The sequence below is a fragment of the Ceratina calcarata genome, unplaced genomic scaffold, assembly GCF_001652005.2.
Source record: "Ceratina calcarata isolate Rehan_Ccalc_2016 unplaced genomic scaffold, ASM165200v1 scaffold78.2, whole genome shotgun sequence".
NCBI lineage: Eukaryota > Metazoa > Arthropoda > Insecta > Hymenoptera > Apidae > Ceratina > Ceratina calcarata.
In genome coordinates, this window is record NW_017179105.1 from 32,671 (window position 1) to 50,546 (window position 17,876).

The 17,876-nt window shown below is 40.0% G+C and overlaps 6 protein-coding genes across 13 annotated transcripts; 3 read left to right on the forward strand and 3 right to left on the reverse strand.

The window, feature by feature from the left end:
- The first annotated feature begins 76 nt into the window (after positions 1 to 76).
- On the forward strand, positions 77 to 4,725 carry Got1 (Glutamate oxaloacetate transaminase 1). 2 transcript variants are annotated; one of them, XR_001916890.2, is made up of 8 exons: positions 77 to 565; positions 633 to 777; positions 1,107 to 1,397; positions 1,471 to 1,727; positions 1,804 to 2,081; positions 2,146 to 2,288; positions 2,371 to 2,609; positions 2,674 to 4,725. XR_001916890.2 is itself a non-coding variant. In XM_018033977.2 (7 exons), exons 2-7 carry the CDS (start codon positions 666 to 668, stop codon positions 2,532 to 2,534), a joined length of 1,245 nt encoding a protein of 414 aa, XP_017889466.1. In that variant the 5' UTR covers positions 77 to 565; positions 633 to 665; the 3' UTR covers positions 2,535 to 4,725. The 2 variants fall into 2 exon arrangements, 1 of the variants encoding a protein (XP_017889466.1); XM_018033977.2 differs by having other exon boundaries at positions 2,371 to 4,725.
- On the reverse strand, positions 4,560 to 5,373 carry LOC113465016 (small integral membrane protein 8). Its single transcript, XM_026818170.1, has 2 exons — positions 5,087 to 5,373; positions 4,560 to 4,954 (listed from the first exon to the last, which is right to left on the reverse strand). Exons 1-2 carry the CDS (start codon positions 5,189 to 5,191, stop codon positions 4,766 to 4,768), a joined length of 294 nt encoding a protein of 97 aa, XP_026673971.1. The 5' UTR covers positions 5,192 to 5,373; the 3' UTR covers positions 4,560 to 4,765.
- Positions 5,374 to 5,418: 45 nt separating this feature from the next.
- On the forward strand, positions 5,419 to 7,260 carry LOC108630610 (U3 small nucleolar ribonucleoprotein IMP3). Of its 2 annotated transcripts, XM_018033980.2 has the most exons (4): positions 5,419 to 5,738; positions 5,811 to 6,125; positions 6,191 to 6,263; positions 6,329 to 7,260. In XM_018033980.2, the coding sequence occupies exons 1-4, from the start codon at positions 5,602 to 5,604 to the stop codon at positions 6,350 to 6,352; spliced, it is 549 nt and encodes a 182-aa protein (XP_017889469.1). In that variant the 5' UTR covers positions 5,419 to 5,601; the 3' UTR covers positions 6,353 to 7,260. The 2 variants fall into 2 exon arrangements, with proteins under 2 accessions (XP_017889469.1, XP_026673970.1); XM_026818169.1 differs by having other exon boundaries at positions 6,191 to 7,260.
- Positions 7,261 to 8,079: 819 nt separating this feature from the next.
- On the reverse strand, positions 8,080 to 14,453 carry Pgm1 (phosphoglucose mutase 1). 3 transcript variants are annotated; one of them, XM_018033976.2, is made up of 8 exons: positions 14,174 to 14,453; positions 11,485 to 11,768; positions 10,964 to 11,402; positions 10,691 to 10,893; positions 10,405 to 10,606; positions 10,142 to 10,334; positions 9,888 to 10,071; positions 8,080 to 9,817 (listed from the first exon to the last, which is right to left on the reverse strand). In XM_018033976.2, the coding sequence occupies exons 2-8, from the start codon at positions 11,731 to 11,733 to the stop codon at positions 9,593 to 9,595; spliced, it is 1,695 nt and encodes a 564-aa protein (XP_017889465.1). In that variant the 5' UTR covers positions 11,734 to 11,768; positions 14,174 to 14,453; the 3' UTR covers positions 8,080 to 9,592. The 3 variants fall into 3 exon arrangements, with proteins under 3 accessions (XP_017889465.1, XP_017889463.1, XP_026673966.1); XM_018033974.2 differs by lacking the exon at positions 14,174 to 14,453 and adding an exon at positions 12,245 to 12,382; XM_026818165.1 differs by lacking the exon at positions 14,174 to 14,453 and adding an exon at positions 12,353 to 12,371.
- Positions 12,426 to 16,683, forward strand: LOC108630604 (sodium-coupled neutral amino acid transporter 9). 3 transcript variants are annotated; one of them, XM_018033971.2, is made up of 11 exons: positions 12,426 to 12,793; positions 12,856 to 13,048; positions 13,203 to 13,365; positions 13,539 to 13,675; positions 14,673 to 14,830; positions 14,898 to 15,062; positions 15,134 to 15,193; positions 15,262 to 15,447; positions 15,540 to 15,742; positions 15,800 to 15,904; positions 15,969 to 16,683. In XM_018033971.2, exons 2-11 carry the CDS (start codon positions 12,876 to 12,878, stop codon positions 16,374 to 16,376), a joined length of 1,758 nt encoding a protein of 585 aa, XP_017889460.1. In that variant the 5' UTR covers positions 12,426 to 12,793; positions 12,856 to 12,875; the 3' UTR covers positions 16,377 to 16,683. The 3 variants fall into 3 exon arrangements, with proteins under 3 accessions (XP_017889460.1, XP_017889461.1, XP_017889462.1); XM_018033972.2 differs by lacking the exon at positions 13,203 to 13,365 and having other exon boundaries at positions 13,539 to 13,637; XM_018033973.2 differs by lacking the exons at positions 12,426 to 12,793; positions 12,856 to 13,048 and having other exon boundaries at positions 13,255 to 13,365; positions 13,539 to 13,637.
- Positions 16,588 to 17,832, reverse strand: LOC108630609 (protein N-lysine methyltransferase FAM173B). Of its 2 annotated transcripts, none has more exons than XM_026818168.1 (5): positions 17,610 to 17,832; positions 17,399 to 17,494; positions 17,164 to 17,336; positions 16,900 to 17,082; positions 16,588 to 16,832 (listed from the first exon to the last, which is right to left on the reverse strand). In XM_026818168.1, the coding sequence occupies exons 2-5, from the start codon at positions 17,409 to 17,411 to the stop codon at positions 16,680 to 16,682; spliced, it is 522 nt and encodes a 173-aa protein (XP_026673969.1). In that variant the 5' UTR covers positions 17,412 to 17,494; positions 17,610 to 17,832; the 3' UTR covers positions 16,588 to 16,679. The 2 variants fall into 2 exon arrangements, with proteins under 2 accessions (XP_026673969.1, XP_026673968.1); XM_026818167.1 differs by having other exon boundaries at positions 17,399 to 17,497.
- Positions 17,833 to 17,876: the final 44 nt, after the last annotated feature.

The window sequence follows — 17,876 nt, forward strand, 5'->3', positions numbered from 1 at the left end:
GAGCAAACGGAGCAAACTTCAGAATGCAGCGACTGACACTCGAAGTAAACTGTGCAGTATACGTATGATCGAACATCAAACGATAAAACAGAAATTCTAAAACTCGTATCTCGATATCTCGATTGTTTATCTGGAAAAAGTTATACCAGCAGGTTTAATATCCTGACAAACATTGTATGTATGATAGGACGAAATAAACGTTAAACGTATTTTTCCCCGAATTTAATCCATATTTCCCGCGTATAAGCGTTCACGTTTTACAATAATGATGCGTACACTTTAATATCCATCGAATGTAATTAAAATGAAAGATCTTTAAATAAAATACCATGATTTTATGAACGACGATTGTCCCGTGGTCACGTATGCTGGACCCTTGTTAATGATGTCGATTGAAATTTATTAGCGAGAGAGGTTTGCATAAATGCCCTGTACGTCGTTTTCTCCTACTACGCCAGTTCTGGTTGAACATGTGAGTCGTAAACACTTCTTGTCGCTATCGCTAATTATCGTCTGAATTCTGAAAAAAAGTCCAAACGCGTGACACATTCTACACTTGCAAGAGGTTTGTAAATGTGTTTGTAATCCGTATAAAATGGTATCGTCGAATTAATTTATTGCTTTATTATCAGTTCCGTGCTCATCGCGTTTAAACGATCCGAAGAATGACTTCGAGATTTAGCGAGATCAAATTAGGACCCGCTGTTGAAGTTTTCGCACTTCAAAAAGCCTATATAGAAGATGCGTATGAAAAAAAGGTGAATCTGTCTATAGGAGGTATGTAAAACATTTTTCGATCGAATACCCCTCATACTTTCCCCCCGATAAATGTAACCCCGATCACTTTTCACAATCTAAAAACTGATCATCGTACATATAAAATCATGGCCCGTTTGATCGAAATTATCCGATCGTATCGCCCTATTACTTATATCAGCCTTGTACCACTAATGAATCTGCTCTTAACAAGTGACGACCTCCAGGAATACCTCGCGATTACGTAACGCGTAGCGTAAATACGATGCAAACGATTGACGTCATAATAGTAAACACAGTGATCCTCGAATCGTTCTAAACATTTTTAACCTGACGAATAATCCTTGTAGCTTATCGCACAAACGACGGGAAGCCATGGGTATTGCCGGTCGTACGAAAAGTAGAAAAGTCATTAGCTGCGGACGAACTGCAGAATCACGAGTATCTCCCTGTACTGGGATTAGATGCTTTCAGTCAAGCAGCCACGAAAATGCTATTAGGCAGCGACTGTCCTATGATCGCGCAAGGTTGTGCTTTCGGCATACAAACGATATCTGGTACTGGAGCACTGCGCGTTGCCGCCGAGTTTTGCAGTCGCATTTTGCACTACGACACCTTCTACTACAGCAAACCCACGTGGGGTAAGTACGCGCGGAGTAACTGTGGAACTAGTTAGTTTTTTACATGTACGTTCCGTACGACATGTGTCGACAGAGAATCATAAACTCGTGTTCATAAACGGAGGATTTAAAAAAGCTTGTGAATACACGTATTGGAATGCACAAACGCGTAGCGTTGACATGGAAGGAATGCTCAAGGATCTCAGGGACGCTCCAGAGAATTCTGTTATTATTCTTCATGCGTGTGCTCATAATCCCACTGGTTGCGACCCGACGCCTGAACAGTGGGCGCAGATAGCAGACGTGATTGAAGAGAAACGGCTTTTCACCATTTTCGATAGCGCTTATCAGGTGTGAAGATCACGCGCATTGATTGTAAAAAGCGGAGTAGATTGTAGATTATGTTTTTTTTTTTTTTTTTTTATAGGGATTTGCGACCGGGGATTTGGACAGGGACGCTTACGCGGTAAGAATGTTCGCTTCGCGAAAAATAGAGTTCCTGTGCGCACAGAGTTTTGCCAAGAACTTTGGATTGTACAACGAAAGAGTCGGGAATCTGGTAGTCGTTATGCACGACACGAAACAGTTGGCCCAAGTTAAATCTCAATTGACTCTGATCGTTCGAGGAATGTATAGCAACCCCCCGAACCACGGAGCGAGAATAGTCGCAACCGTGTTGAACAATCCGGATCTGTACAAAGAATGGTAGGACATGTCGATTTACCGCGAATATTAATAATGCAGATGATTACGGATAACGTGATTACAGGAAGGGTCACATTGTCACAATGTCGAATCGAATAAAGGAGATGCGAAAGTGTTTGTACGAAAGATTAGTTCAGAAAGGAACACCAGGCTGTTGGGAACACATTACCAACCAAATAGGAATGTTCTCTTACACGGGTCTCACCGGTTAGTAGTATAGCGAAAATCATCATCGTCATGTTGCACTTACGAATGATGTCTTGTATTGAATATAATAAAATTATTTCAGAGAAGCAAGTCGAATGCTTGATGAATAATTATCACATCTACATGTTGAGAAGCGGTAGAATAAACATGTGTGGTCTCAACGAATACAACTTAGATTACGTGGCGAGCGCCATTTACGAAACCGTGCTACTGTACCCGCAAAATAAGCAGGATTGTATATGTTGAAGGGGGATCGCAAGTATCAATGATCATTGTTGAAGTGTAGCAAAATATTTTATACAGATCAAAGTTGAATCCAGGGTCGGTAAACAGAATTTTCACATAGAACTATCTTTCTTTCTCTTAATCATTCTTTAATCTGTAGATAAATCGTTGTTTAACCCTTCCACTGTGGCGCGACTTTGGAATAATCCATCAACATGGACAGCGCGTTATACGCACGTCGGTCGCTGCGATGGCGTATATTTACGTCTCTCGTATATATCGCGATAAGCTTCCAAGAACGTAATTTACGCCTTTCGTATATATCGATGGACTTTTCAGGACGTATATTTCGTAGTGAAAGGGTTAACTATGTCCTCTTTTTAGAAAATTACAAAGAAACTGTGCAAAACGATGCAAACTCAATTTCGTAAAGAGATTAATCCGTTGCATTGTCTCGTCTGTAAAAAGTACAAAGTATCAACAACCGGTATTATCAATTGCCAAACTTTAATACGTGCAGATCGCTTGTTATTAAAATAATTTCCATCGAGCGTGACGAGCCATACAGCAATATTAAGTACTCGGACTCTCTAATGTTTCTGTCGATCTCGGCGTAATAATATTACGAACCTGGTACACTATTTTCATTTGTAAATAATTCGACTGCTACATACATACATATCGTGCTGTTAACGAATGCGACCAAATTAAAGATACTTGAGTAGCTGGCAATCTTTTCTATAGATCTAGAAATATCTTTTCAACAGGCACAACTTTTCCAACAACGAAAATTCGTACAATTATTTTTGTAAAATATATCTTGATCGGATCCTACAAAAATAAAATTAGAATCTGTACGAACGTAATTAATTAGCAGAGTAATCAACGACTGAGAGTAATTACGAGATAACGTACGTAAGATTTCAATTGTTTTGATAATGAGCGATTTAAATACGGGAATTATTCACTGAAATTGTTGAATGCTCACCGTACCGTATTCCACCGTAAACACAATCGTCTGTTGTGGTTTCACGTGGTTTATACGTTGTGGAGAGAATATATCACGTGGTGGAGAGAATATATATTTACATGTTTCAAATCTGAATCAGTTCTACATATTCTCTGATCGAAGTCTACACCGAGTTTTATACTATAATATTTCATGAACCAAAAGAAATGTTTTCTCTTTATTAGAAAGAGCCTTTCTGTTCCCTAGCTGCTTCCCAAATACGAGTTTACAGAGAACATGGTAGAGAGCCAAAGAAGAAAGACAACAAACGTTGTTGAGTAAAAGCCGTAGCAATGTTCCACTTTTTACGTAATGCACAATTTTTCTTTATTGTTTCAATCTTGATACGTGTAATTTTGTGTATTATTAATACTTGAGCGTTTATACATCATGGGTGAATTATGTACATTTGTAATGTTTACAATATACACAGGATGTTTCAGGAAAGCCTGTTGGAGCCGAAGAGAGAGATAAGCGCGTTTCTGAACAGTAATTTTCTCCGTTAAAACGCACAGTGTCCGAGCCAACCTATCTGTGGATTGGTCAGCATTTTTCGTTAATATTTCAAAAACCATGGCTCGCTTTACACTTTAAGAAAAATGGAAAATGTTTACGAAAGGAAATTGTTGTTTAGAATCACCCCTTTTCGGTTCAAACACTTTTCCGGGGACACCCTCTATATATGTATATACGTAAAAATATAAATATATTTTTTTAGTAGCCTCTTAGTGAGATTTAAGCTTAGAAGGCCCCTCGTTCAAAAACCTGGACCAAATTACAGCCAATTAAAAGCCAGTTTGCAAATATTATCCCGAATTATATAGAGAGAACCTTGTACATAATGTGTACCGCGAAAGTGCAGCTCGTGCAGCGATCAGAAATTAATTTTCTACATATTTGTACAAAATAAACGTGACGTATGACAGTGTGTGCCACGGTTTATACTTACAATCTGTAGCTTTTGTAAAAAGGGAAAAAATGGTGCAGTTGGATGCACATTATTCTAGCTTTAATGTGCATTTACACAAGACTTGTAATTTTAAGCAGAGCAATAGACGATTGCAAGTTTTATTTCAAACGAATTCTATAGCGATGAAATACTTGCGACACGTTTACTTACACGTTGAAAAGTGTACGCGACAAGAAAGTAGCAAAGAAATTATACAGTGTGTTTACGAAATAAATATTCATTGTGCTACACTACATGTAATTGTGATCGATTTACCTAAAATCAGGTTTCAAATCAATCTGTCCATCTGGACGTTTTTTTTTTAACATTGACAGTCCCGTCAGTTCCTGTTGCTGCTGCTGCTGCTGCTGCTGCTGCTGCCGCCGAGTAATACTTGACGTTTTCAGGATTTTGTCGCATGTAAACAAGATATCCTATACAACCGAGCATAACAATGCCGCCGGCTATCATTACCGCTTTATTCTGAAAAACGCACCCGTTTCAACTGTGTTGTACCAGTAACAAAAGATACGTTTATTCCGGACACGTGGAGATTATTTCAAGTTTTACGCTGTTGCATTCTGGAATTGTCACTATTGATATAAATTGTCTTACCGGTCTTGCGTACAATTCGTAATTAACTGCACGAAACAGCATTGTACTTTTTAACGAACGTAAACCATCGCCCGGTTTTGTTTCAGGTTTTTCTTTATCGTTCATTGTCACAGAAACTGTACTCTAATAAAACCTGCGGGTAATAATTATTCGTAGCGCAGAATACTTGTACTAAAAACTAATAATTTATTGTTGTACATGTACGAGCCTAATTTTTAATAATAAGATGATTATGCAAAATACGCTATTAATAATCTGTTCTCCACCTACAATCGATAGAAATTGAACTATAAATAAAACAGTTGAAATATTTGAAATATTAGAAACAATAATTGGCTGATTTACCTGGATTTACCTGTATTTACCTTCGTAGCTGTCAAAGCTTCGTACTGCTTCGTACTGTGAACGACGATGAATTACCAGCCCTAACCTTAATTAACCTTCTGTGAGAAGGAAACAGAGTGCACGTCTCGCACGTGATTCGTAGTGAAAATTGTATTTAATTCACAGTAGCCATGGTCCGAAAATTAAAGTATCACGAACAGAAACTGTTGAAAAAAGTCGATTTCATCTCCTGGGAGGTGGACAACAATTTGCACGAAGTGAAGATTCTGAAACGTTATCGGATACAAAGGAGGGACGATTATACAAAGTGAGGCTTAGTTGTCTCTTGTCGGTTTCGTTCGAAAATGAATCGTTCATAAATTGCAATTGAGGATTTCAGATACAATAAATTGTCACGAGAAATTCGTGAATTGGGGATGAAGATTAAGCAAGTCGATGCGGATCATCCGTTTCGAATAGAGCAAAGTGCTTTACTGTTGGAGAAATTGTACATGATGGGACTGATTGCGACGAAATGGGATTTGTCGTTGACGCAAAAGGTGAGCGCGAGCTCCTTTTGTAGGAGACGATTGCCCGTAGTCATGGTACGAAACAAGATGAGCCAGAACTTGAAAATGGCCACGCAACTGATTGAACAAGGCCACGTCCGAGTCGGTGCAGAGGTCGTGAAAGACCCGGCATTCTTGGTGACCAGGTAGGTAGACGTCGTATTCGAAATCGAAGAAGAAAAGCTTATTATTAATAAAGAATGTTTTCTAGAAACCTGGAAGACTTTGTCACTTGGGTAGACGCCTCTGCTATTAGGAAACACGTATTGGAATACAACGATGCTGTGAGTGACATACTGCTGACGATACTCGCTACGTATTTATCTTTCAATTCTTTTTTTCATTACAGAGAGACGATTTCGACATGACATGAGTGCGTTTTAACGACAATTGTGTGTATTCTCAACGAGTCGATAAAGTCTTTTTCACTCTCGTCTTGTTCCCCCCTTACGAACACACCTCGAGGTTGCACACAATGTTCACATACAGTCGCTACAAAAATAATGCAATAAAAGACAATTTGACGGCGAGATTCGTAGATTATACTCACCAAAAGTCCAACACAGTGATGCTCTAATTTTGACTATCCTTTTGCGCCGATCTAGAATTCTATTTTTAATCTTTATCGTGGACAAACTATTTTTTGATGAATTAGTAACGTCGATTGTAGAAGGGTACATTCTGTACATTCTTTTTAAAACTCTGACGAATCAAAATTTTATCGTCGCATACTACAAGTGTTGCGTTCGAATGCTCGTTGGAGATAATCTTCGGGCGATCGAACAAATAATCAACCTTTTTCTACTTTCGATCTTTACAATCACAAAATAAGAGTGTCGATATCTTTGACAATGCTTTTATGTTTAACGACACGAGTCGTTGGATTTGCATTTGTTTCAACGACTGGTTCGTCGACGTCTATTGTTTGTACGATGATTCCCTCAGTGCCTTCCGCGATTTAATCCGGGATCCGACGCTGGACAAGGATTGCAAAATAGATTTGCGAGTATTGCTCTTTAGCATTTTCGTGTTTCACTATCGTGTCGGAAGAATTCTCCATTTTGAATTTGAAGTTTTACTCAAGTGTGCGATAGGAAGAGGAGTTTTCTTTCGGTAAAGATTTATTAAAAATCATACAACGACATCATCGAGTTTCCAAATGTGTCCGTTTGAATCTATTTCGTTTTGTCAAGATCATCGATTAGCAATAAACAACGTACGCATTTCATATAAAACGATATATGTATAAAAGCTCGATTAAAACACTATTGTACCATCTGACATGGCCTTCTCTATTACTTTGACACTTTTTGCCTGAATCATTATCGTCGATCGCGTGAACGATACCTCTACCGTCGTAGTACAATCAGACAGAATCCAAGATCACGCGTTTATGGAGAACCACTCGTTCGTATACCTACACGAATAATTAGTATTCAATATGATACACACGTTACGCGTTAATAGTTTTACGTTAAAATCGGCAGTCATCGCTGGTCTCTATGACGCATGTCCGCGTTACACGTCCATGTTACATCGCGAAAAGATTCGTTTGAAAGGTATACCGTTTATATCCGACAGTTTGCTCGCGTCTAGCCAAAAGCAACACCTCGACTCGCGTTAAATTCACCGTTTTGCGCGTCACTAGAATGCTTGACGATTCAACAAGAAGAAATGAAGGACAATACACGGATCATTGTTGTCTGTGTCTTTTAGCGATGTAACTGGAATAGAACGGGTGTTACGTCGACTCAGGTCCCCAAGTATACCTCCCTCGCCTTTGACTATTTACAAAATTTCTCATTACTGAAATTCTTTCAATAGCAAACTGCAAACATTATAATTTCGATCCACGCGAAACACATTCCGACAAGTTTCTATTGCTGCATACTGCTGCCATTGTTTAAACACTTGCAAATGAAATGTAATTAGTATGAGTTCTTTCCAACAAACTGATTGTGAATTGAACGCTTCTCAAGATTGCGTTTATTAATTTCCCTTTTCGCCGCCATGAATGGCACGATGAACTTTTTGTCGCAAACCTCCTGTTGTTACACCTTCCAAGTAATTTTATCGCCACCTCGCTGCTTTTTTTTTTGGTTTTTTTTTTTTTCATCACTTGTGCTTTCGCAATCTTACTAATGTATGTACACTCTTGAGTGTACCCTACTCTATCAATTACTTTTAACGATACATTGATTCTACACCGTTCCCTCGATTCGAATTTATCAATTCTTGTTCGATAATAAAAAAAAGGAGAACGTACGCACGTTACTTTAGTCGTAGATAATGACCAACGACTAAACGGGTACAATACACGACGTATGATGAATTATCAAGATCTAAAGAATGGCTGGTGATAATGTACAGCAATAATCTGACGTCTCCTGCCAGTCGACGAAATTGCTATTTACAAAATACTTGTCAATCCAAGAAATCCTTCGACCGTCGAACCTTTATATATATACACGTCAGAATAACTACACACGTTCTGCACGACTGTTTTCTGCAAAATAAACGCTCTATACTCGCCTCACCGAGAGTCTAGGACTGGGCACAATTCAGTTTTCGTTCGTTCTGCGCACCTCAACGCTTTACCATGTATACTGAACCGTGTGGAGGGAGTTCGACCTCCACCACTTCTCAAGCTGCGCGAAACGGTCCTGGACTCTCGGTGAGGCGAGTATACTTTGATTAGAGAAATAAAGATTTTTTGCAATTATTTACACAGGCAGTTGCTCGCGTCGAGTATCGTTGGTGATCTCCAAGTGAAACATTCCATATGAATTCTCTATCAACAATTGTCCCCGTTTGATTCGACATCGGAGCGATAATCATTCGGGGGAACACTTAAATCCTACACATTTCTGAAATGAGCAACCGCCCCGTTCTAATGGAACAAGTAAATTAAAGAGTGATCAACAAACGTACTACTACTCTCAATTACAATTCGAGTTGTACATTTTCTTCTCATTAACCCTTCGACGAGTATTACGATTACGCTGCAAGTTTTAATGACAAGTTGTTTATTGAATTTCATCGAAAACATCGAAAGGTCAATCTGTCCCCGTCTTTATGCACGCTTAAACACTTTAGGCAAACAGTTCCACGTATAAAGACGCACGTGATTTTAGATTCGTTACTGATTTCCGTATGAAAATTCTGCTTCAATTCTCCCAGTGAGACGACCATGTCAGAGTTTGTACGAGCAACAGATCTCGTGTAGACAATGTGTATGAATTGCGCTGCTGCTCATGCCATTCGGTGGTAATGTGACGCTATGAATTACATCTCTTGTCACCGCGATGATTAATGCGCGCAAGTACTTAATTTGAACACGATACAAAGGTTGCTTCGCGAAAATTGCTGTGCATATTTCACTCGAGAATTATCGCGTTCTTTGCGATAATCTTATCAAACGTCACGTTTTCCACGAGTTTATGTAATCACTTTTTACGTAATAATTACAACTCATAATGTCGTTGAACGTACGATGCATTGGAACATGATTTTCCTCGTTACGGTACAAAATAATTCCATTTCTCGTTTTTTCCATTCGTTCAGATTATTCATGTGCAAACTAGATGATTACCGCAACACAAGAAACGATGAATTACGTAATCACGGTAGGTGCGTCGCGACCGGTGAATTCGCGTAATTTGCTTACTTCTAACGCGATGGTTACCAACGGCTTGAGAATCTCCTGAGCATCCTTGTTCAAAACTGCCTCGTCGTCCTCGTAGCTGTCGACGTACAGACGAATAGTAGCCCCGGAACTTCCCGTACCGGATAGCCGGTAAATGATACGTGAACCGTCTTCGAATAGAATCCTCAATCCCTGCCACATGTAAAATTACGTCGCAAAAAATTCGTCTCGTCACGACTCACAATTATATCCAGATCGATACCTGTTTACTCGCTTTACTTCCATCGACGGGATCCACGTAAGAATAATTGTCACCCAATTTCACGACGTACGTTTTCCCCTCGGACGTTAATCTCGAGCCGAGAAACTCGGGTTTCTGTATTTCCGACTCGAGCTGCTGCATCATTTTGTTTGCTGCTTCCGCGTCGCAGTTTTCATAATCGTATCTGACACGTAATGTAGTACGAGATCAGAGAGAGGCACGGCGACGATAATAACCTCGATAAAAATTTGTACCTCGTAAAAAAGTTTCGTCCATAGGTATGCCAGTGATTGAGCAGTATTTCCTCTACAGATTTGCCAAGGCTCGCAATCACGCTGAGCCATGCGAGGCATGCCCATATCCCGTCCTTTTCACGAATGTGATCGGAACCAGTACCGAAACTCTCCTCACCGCAAAGCGACAGTTGGCCAGCGTCCATCAAGTTACCTAACGATACAGAACGATAAATTACATGCGTTCAAAGTGCGTGCAAGTACGACTAGAGAATACCGAATACCGAAATATTTCCAGCCTGTAGGCACCTCGTAAAGTTTGACACCGTTCTTAGCTGCGACTCTGTCTACGGCAGCACCCGTCGGCATAGATCTGGCATACCCTTTAACACCAGTTTTTCTAAAGTACGGTATCGAGCTTAAATTGGCAGCCAGTACGGCCAACGAGTCTGAAGGTGTAACGAAGAATGCCTTCTTTCCTAATATCTGCCAGAAATCAGCAATCGCGTGTGTCGCGTTAGATACTTTTTATACCGCGATGAAAAAAAGAATACCATATTACCGTCTTACCATATTTCTGTCTCCATCACCGTCGAAAGCAGCACCGAAATCGTGAGGGCCATTTTTGACAGCGTTCACTAAATCTTTGGCATACGTGAGATTTGGATCAGGGTGCAGTCCACCGAAATCTTCCAACGGAGTCGCGTTGACGACACTCGAATCATCGACACCCAATTCGTCGCTAAATATTCTCCTTATATACGGCCCGGTAACTGGAAATCGTCGTCGTTATACGTCGTTAAAGTAAATCGAGCGCGTTGTAAAGAAACTGATTAGGTGTACCTCCGTTCATTCCATTGATCAGAACTTTGAAAGGAGGACGGTTATTACTTCCTTGCAATAACGTTTTAATACTAGAAAAGTCAAAGATGCTCTTCATGTGTTCCAAGTAATCGTTGACAGAGTCAATTACTTGTACCGTAAACGGATTTCCATCCACCTGAATCGTGGTATTCTGCAACTCGTCTATATCCACGTTCACGTCCGGAGCGATCTTGTAATTCTTGAGCAGTTTAGTGATCTCGTAAATTTTATTCGTCACGTGATCCGGGGCCGGACCGCCGTTCTCACAGTTGAACTTGATTCCAAAATCGGCATCGGGCCCACCGGGATTGTGGGACGCCGTTAAAACAATGCCTCCCCGTGTCTTGTACTTTCTGATTATCGTAGACACCGCTGGCGTCGAGAGTATCCCGTGTTGGCCGATCATCAGCTTCCTCACCTGTTTGCAACAACAACAACAACAACAGAAACCCGTCTAGTCGCTGTCGACAAAAAATTATCAGACGTAAATAAAAATGTACCCCGTTGGCTGCAGCGATTCTAATTATCTTCTCGACTGCCTCTTTACCGTAATATCTTCCATCGCCTCCGACGACGAGAGTGCAGCCGGGTAATTGATCTCCGAGAGCTTGCAAAGTCGCTTGGACAAAGTTCTCGGTGTAATGTTCCTGCATGAAAACCTTGACGGCCTTTCGGAGCCCGGACGTACCCGGCTTTTGATCATCGTACACCCGAGTTTCAACGATTTTGCTCGTCACCGTGCTCGACATGTTTTAAATCACCGTTGTAACTAACGCGATTACAACTGAAACAGAATATGATGTATGTCGACCGATGTACAACAGCGAAAATTCGCGTTTGGAATAGCTCGCGTAACACGTTCTCGGCGCCTGGTAGCAGACTGTGAACTTTGCCTACCACCGCCAATGACACGCAAGGGCACACCATCTTGATACATCTGCCGCGCGCTTTCCGAGCAATCATGTATACATGTATGTATGTATTGTCGCGATTGAGAAGATGAATCTCTCTCGACATGACATACAAATATGCATAATAGCGCCGCGTGATAACGAAATGCAAACAATCGATAGTACCATGTGTCATTCAGTTTACGTCGACTGCGTTTTACTGATGTGGCTTCCGCCCAATACGAATCGTGCAAGTGGTCAAACGAATAAATACGATAAATAAAGTTTGTCGCCGGAAAGCCTAAACAAATACATTTAACGAACAAACTCTAGAACGTTTCCGTCTTCGAGAACAGAATTTGACATTTACCGTCGTAGAATGCATCGGGAAACTCGAGCGAAAAGATCCTCTCGTATCGGAACTGTATTCGATATTCCGTTGGTCGGGTGAACCACCCCGTTACGCCATGAAATTTACCATAATCAGTCGTTCTCGACGAGTTTCGTGACGACAATGCTCGAAAAATGTGATAATGTTTGAGTAAAACTTGCACGCATGCGATCCTCGCTTATTTACGACGAGCAAAGAAAAATCAAGTGGAGGGAGAGTTTGTGACGTAAAGGATGTACACGCGCGCGCGCGCGCGATATAAGTACTCACGTTTACAAAACAGCCGCTTAGTAGTTTGAAAACAATCGTCTACCTGTTAAAGTTTCGATCGCTAATTGTGTTGCTCAGAATTAAAACACGTTGCACGTTTCGTTACTGAATTGTTACATTGCACGTCGAAACTATAAATTCATTCGAGTCGAAAGAGAGATAGTCTCGTGTATTCGAATTTCTGTCGTGCAAATGATGTAGAATTCATCTGGCCGTTTGTACAAATTTCAAGTTTTTATAAAATATTCCTCGTCTCTGGTGAGTAATCTCTTTTGTCACTTGAAAGACGGTCCTTGACGCATGTTCTTTTTGTTCAACAGTTTATAAGGTTTGCACGTGAATGAAACCCAACATGAATACGTCTAAAAATGATTGGGAACCCATGCGAGACGACAGTGAATCGGAGAGTGCACCTTTGCTCTCTTCAGGATCTCACACCAGTGTGGAACCTGCTATATTCGAGGACTCGGAGATCAGTGACTTGGACTCTACTCCTACGAACAATTATTTCAAGTACTAGTTTTTCTTGTTATCCATTTTTTGGTAGAGATTCCCGTTTAGATCCCTTCTGTTTGGTGTATCGCTTCTCGCAAATTTGATACGACCCTCTCTGATCGCAATTTTATTCGAGTCAATAATGAATGCTCATCAAAGGCGTTTCTTACAGGTACGGTAGTCTAGAAAGCAGTTTGCATTCTAACGTTACTGTAATACCAAAGAGACCACCCCTTGTCGCAGATACTTTAGTTTCACCTTTAGTACTAAACACATCTTCCACATTAAATGTAACACAAGACAGATGTTGTTATGAAATCCATAATTCTGATCTGGTGAGGAAACCACAAACAACAGAAAAATTGCACGTGTCTAGTCTTTACATTGACAAGATTGAATTACTCGCGCGAATCTAACGTAAAGAACATTAACAGACGAGATAGTAACCGTACTGTAGAACTGTGCATTACAGTTTAACAAATTTTTTTCACGTCGTTCTGCTCTTTAGGTATTCAATAGTGAAAGATACGCTCCAAACAGGAGGCCTTTTTCGAATGATTTTACAAACAAGAATGAGCCTTATTCGTTGCAACTGCAGGAAGAGACTGTGAGTAAAGACACGGGGCAAAACTCTCTAGTCACTGTGTAAGTAACAACAACAGTCATCGATAGCAACGTTGCCTCAGTCACAGATTTTCAGAGATACGTGCGTGTAATTCGAATAAAAAAGATTGATTCAACGGCAATAATACAATGTACGAGTAATAATCATCGTATCGTATTATCATCGAGAACGAGTTCTGGGTCAATTCTCTTGGTACAGAAATCTAATCGTGTACATAAATTTTTTGTTATCTCCTGCCGGTTGTCATATTTTCAGTAGGTCGATCGGTCGATGATGAGAGAAAAATGAAATCTTGCATCAGCTCTGTATGCATTTTGAACGTATCTGACTGGCTGCCAATCTGGCTCAAGCTATACAATCATTTCCCTCATCTATCACCTCTCGCAGTATAAAAAGCGCACTTTTGCTCTTTCGACTCGCGGCAGAAATACAGACCAAACATTTGCCTAATTAAACTAATAATACAAACGAAAATCTTTCGGTCTACCGATTGTATTACACACATAAAATACACTCACGTGTTTTAGAAATTCTTTTGTTCGTCCAACACATTGTCTGAAAATCACTGCCCGATCACTCGTTTCCACGTCTTAAAAATACACACACACCCGCACGAACAAAGAAATGCGAAACAAGGTAATGTTGGATCGATTGTCTTTTTTACTCATTCTCGAGCGAAAGAGAATCGAAAGCAGGGGAGGTGTATGATGTTTAGGACGTGAAAACGAGCGAGTAAAACAAGAGCCCCGGTCGGTCACGTTTCGACCACCATCCGGGGCATCCGAGTGGTAGTGACGACTGCACATCGTGTTGGAAGGGGTTAGTGCTCCGTCGGTTGCCTGGGTAACAGACGACCGTCCGAGAGGTCAATGCCCGTGTAGTCGGGGTCGGTACCCAACAAGAGAATATTTCCATTTAACAATGAGAGTAGAAATAGAAATATTGTAGCCAATTCGAATAACGAACGGAGAAAACATGTTGAAATAACTAGCTATAGATATTTTCGTATCATTACAGATTTTCGATATGGAACACGATCTTGGGTTCCTCTTTATTAACGATACCGTGGGGTATCCAAATGGCTGGCTTTTTCCCTGCTATTATTTTAACACTCGTAATGAGTGGCTTGTGTTTGTACACTGCTTATTGCCTTTTACTAGTGCATAGATATCACGGTACAATATTCTCTTTTATACACATGCCCATAGCTTCGTTTCTCTGTAACGCGATTTAACATTGTAGGTGGGCAGAAAGGTGTGGAAGTAGTCGACTTGTGTCGCACGTATCTTAATAAATGGGCAGAGTACGTTGCCAAGGCGTTTAGTATTACTGTATTACTCGGCGCGGTTATTGCCTATTGGGTACTAATGTCCAACTTTTTGTACAATTCTGTAAATTTCATTTATGGTAAATATATATGCGTATCTCGCGTTTCAAGAATCCGTCCTGTATTACAGAAATATGGTTTGTTTTCATAGACAATGTAGCGACTCGACAATACTCTATAAACGTAAATAATAGTTTAAACACATCAGAAAGTAAGTCGTATTTGTTGAGCGCGTATACTATGCTTGCTCGAAATCTAATAATTATATTCGTTTTATAGTATTGTGTCCAAAGGTAGTAATTTACAACGGTACAAATAGTACAGTGATAATTCACGATTACACGTCGAGTACATTGGGACCAGCCTGGGATTTGTACAAAACAGTTCCCCTCTTCCTTGGCCTATTAATATTTCCATTGTTGAACTTTAGTAGCCCTACATTTTTCACAAAATTCAATTCTCTCGGTAAGTGGATTAAATGTTTATTTTTCGCCGTTCTGGGGAACGACCGCAACGCGTGATTTCGTTTCAGTCAAATTCCACAAACTGTCTTGCAGGAACAATGTCGGTCGTGTATCTAATCGTCTTTGTCCTGATCAAGTCCGCAAGTTGGGGGATTAACATGAGCGAATCCGATTGGGAAGTCGGCTGGATATTGAGATCCTCGTTTCCAGCACTGTCCGGGATGTTGGCCATGTCGTTTTTCATTCACAATATTATAGTCACCATAATGCAGAATAATCGTGATCAAAGTAAAAATGTAAGCGTCGTCTCCCGACACACTGTGCTGTTTGACAAGTTCATTAATTAATTTCAGGGACGAGACCTTTCGATAGCGTATCTGCTCGTTACGTTCACTTACATCATAGTGGGTGTAGTATTTTACGTGTGCTTTCCGTTGAGTAAAGCTTGCATCGAAGACGTGAGTATGTGTATGCGGTTAAACATATCGAACGCGGTCTACAAATAGTATTAATCTTTTACAGAACATGCTGAACAACTTTCAAAAATGGAGCGGCTTGACGGTCGGCGCTCGGATCGTGCTTCTTTTTCAATTATTAACGGTTTACCCGTTGCTCGCGTACATGCTACGTGTTCAATTGCTCGCATCGATAGATAAAAGATCCAGTATGGGTTGCGTCGTCGTAGTAAACCTTGTATTAATATCTGTATGCATTCTGTTTGCAGTATTTGTACCGTATATCGGTACGATAATACGATACACGGGTGCGTTGAGTGGATTTATTTATGTCTTTACGTTACCGAGTTTATTGTATTTAACAATCTTGAAAAAACAGGATTCATTGTCGATATTTTCGATAGTCGTGCACACAACTATTCCTATAATTGGATTCTTGAATTTAGTAGCGCAGTTTTTCATTACAGAGAAGTAGTAAACTCGATTCTGAAATTTCATTCCTGGCACGCCACAATGCAATAGACACGTGTTAGTAAACATCTATGGATGAACATGCCTACACGAATGTAAAGGTAATCTTGTAGTATACAGAATGCATAGAGAGATACCGACGAGATACGGATTTTTTTTATAAAATCTTTTAAAAGAACAGAAAGATTAGTCATTTGTGTCAATTCTAAACAAGATCTGATGTATACTCTGATTTATTTATAACGATAAACAATATTTACAATGTATAAACATAAATATACAGATCTCATACCTAGGTACACCGGTTTTAATCGGTTCTTGAAATCTTGTAGACCCAAACAGCGTCGATACCTTCTCCGACTGTTTCAATTGAATTCATCGTAGGAAGTGGAAATCTACAAGCGACTATGACAGAATTGTCTCGCAATTCCTTTTTAAACTTCATTTCTACATCGCACATCTATAATTATTTCATCATATTAATCACATTATGCATTACGAATGAAAACAATCATTACAGAACTTACCATTTGATCAACGCCGAACAAGACCACGTTGTCATACCTTGTCAAGTTATGTTTCCATAAATTTTGATTAATAAATCTTGTCTGCGATCCTATAATCAAAGCTTTTAGTCTGGAATACCATACCAGCCAAGGATTCAGTTCAATGCCGTAAGCTTTGAAGCCAGCCTTGGCTGTTGCAAACACCTGTTTGAGAACATTCCACCTTCTTTATGAATACCTCGATGAATCGTTCACAGATCGTGCTTACGAGAATATTGTACTTACTATACGTCCGTCTCCACTTCCAAGATCTATTAAAGATCCAGAACGGCCTTCCAAGGCCTTTAAAACGTTGTGGACCTGTTGAGTTGTTGCTGGAACGTAGGGCAAACAAATTTTACGGAATGCAGGACTCACGAATGGAACGCATATCACACTGATGGCTGTTGCGATTCCACCTAAGAATAATATATCGTGATACATTGCGTTCGTACAATTTGATTATTCATCACTGAATTACCTGTTATTCCCATCAGGTATAGCCCAAGTTTAGAAGGTGTCGATATTCTTTGGGACGAATTAACGTTATTTACGATGTAACTTAATTCGTTGGTCTCTGCTGATTAAATTGACACAAAATTAGAATTCGTAAACAGAATATAGACGTTTCAAATTAATGTATGAATCTCAGATTTCTATTTGATAATTTATTATTCATGAATCTTTCTTACACATTCTTTATAATTCGCGTGGGTCAGCGATATAAAAATTTCTTGTTTACGTCTCTCATCCGAGCCACGAGGATTGCTGAAGAAGGATTATTGCAGAACGATTTCAAAACAAGCTAGTAACATTTACGTGCACCCTAGAATGTTGGCCGTACTGTTTTCTTATGGTTTTCTTTCTTGGCAATTTCTACATTTCCTGGATGGGTGTGTGTGGGTGAAACACAGTCACAACACAATCGTATGTATGTGATCCATCACGTCTAGAATTAC

Bases quoted from the DNA above. Each gene is read 5' to 3' on its own strand.
- Got1 (XM_018033977.2), top strand. From the start codon at position 666: ATGACTTCGAGATTTAGCGAGATCAAATTAGGACCCGCTGTTGAAGTT. The intron at 778-1,106 runs GTATGTAAAACA...TAATCCTTGTAG, and splicing joins GGTGAATCTGTCTATAGGAG to CTTATCGCACAAACGACGGG. The intron at 1,728-1,803 runs GTGTGAAGATCA...TTTTTTTTATAG, and splicing joins TTTTCGATAGCGCTTATCAG to GGATTTGCGACCGGGGATTT.
- LOC108630604 (XM_018033971.2), top strand. From the start codon at position 12,876: ATGAAACCCAACATGAATACGTCTAAAAATGATTGGGAACCCATGCGA. The intron at 15,194-15,261 runs GTAAGTCGTATT...TTCGTTTTATAG, and splicing joins TAGTTTAAACACATCAGAAA to TATTGTGTCCAAAGGTAGTA. The intron at 15,905-15,968 runs GTGAGTATGTGT...AATCTTTTACAG, and splicing joins GTAAAGCTTGCATCGAAGAC to AACATGCTGAACAACTTTCA.
- LOC108630609 (XM_026818167.1), bottom strand. The intron at 17,337-17,398 runs GTAATTCAGTGA...TATTATTCTTAG, and splicing joins ATACCTGATGGGAATAACAG to GTGGAATCGCAACAGCCATC. The intron at 16,833-16,899 runs GTAAGTTCTGTA...AAATAATTATAG, and splicing joins TGTTCGGCGTTGATCAAATG to ATGTGCGATGTAGAAATGAA.
- LOC108630610 (XM_026818169.1), top strand. From the start codon at position 5,602: ATGGTCCGAAAATTAAAGTATCACGAACAGAAACTGTTGAAAAAAGTC. The intron at 5,739-5,810 runs GTGAGGCTTAGT...TGAGGATTTCAG, and splicing joins AGGAGGGACGATTATACAAA to ATACAATAAATTGTCACGAG. The intron at 6,126-6,190 runs GTAGGTAGACGT...AATGTTTTCTAG, and splicing joins CCGGCATTCTTGGTGACCAG to AAACCTGGAAGACTTTGTCA.
- LOC113465016 (XM_026818170.1), bottom strand. From the start codon at position 5,191: ATGAACGATAAAGAAAAACCTGAAACAAAACCGGGCGATGGTTTACGT. The intron at 4,955-5,086 runs GTAAGACAATTT...TGCGTTTTTCAG, and splicing joins ACGAATTGTACGCAAGACCG to AATAAAGCGGTAATGATAGC.
- Pgm1 (XM_018033976.2), bottom strand. From the start codon at position 11,733: ATGTCGAGCACGGTGACGAGCAAAATCGTTGAAACTCGGGTGTACGAT. The intron at 10,335-10,404 runs GTATTCGGTATT...CTGTATCGTTAG, and splicing joins TACAGGCTGGAAATATTTCG to GTAACTTGATGGACGCTGGC. The intron at 9,818-9,887 runs GTATCGATCTGG...TACATGTGGCAG, and splicing joins GAAGTAAAGCGAGTAAACAG to GGATTGAGGATTCTATTCGA.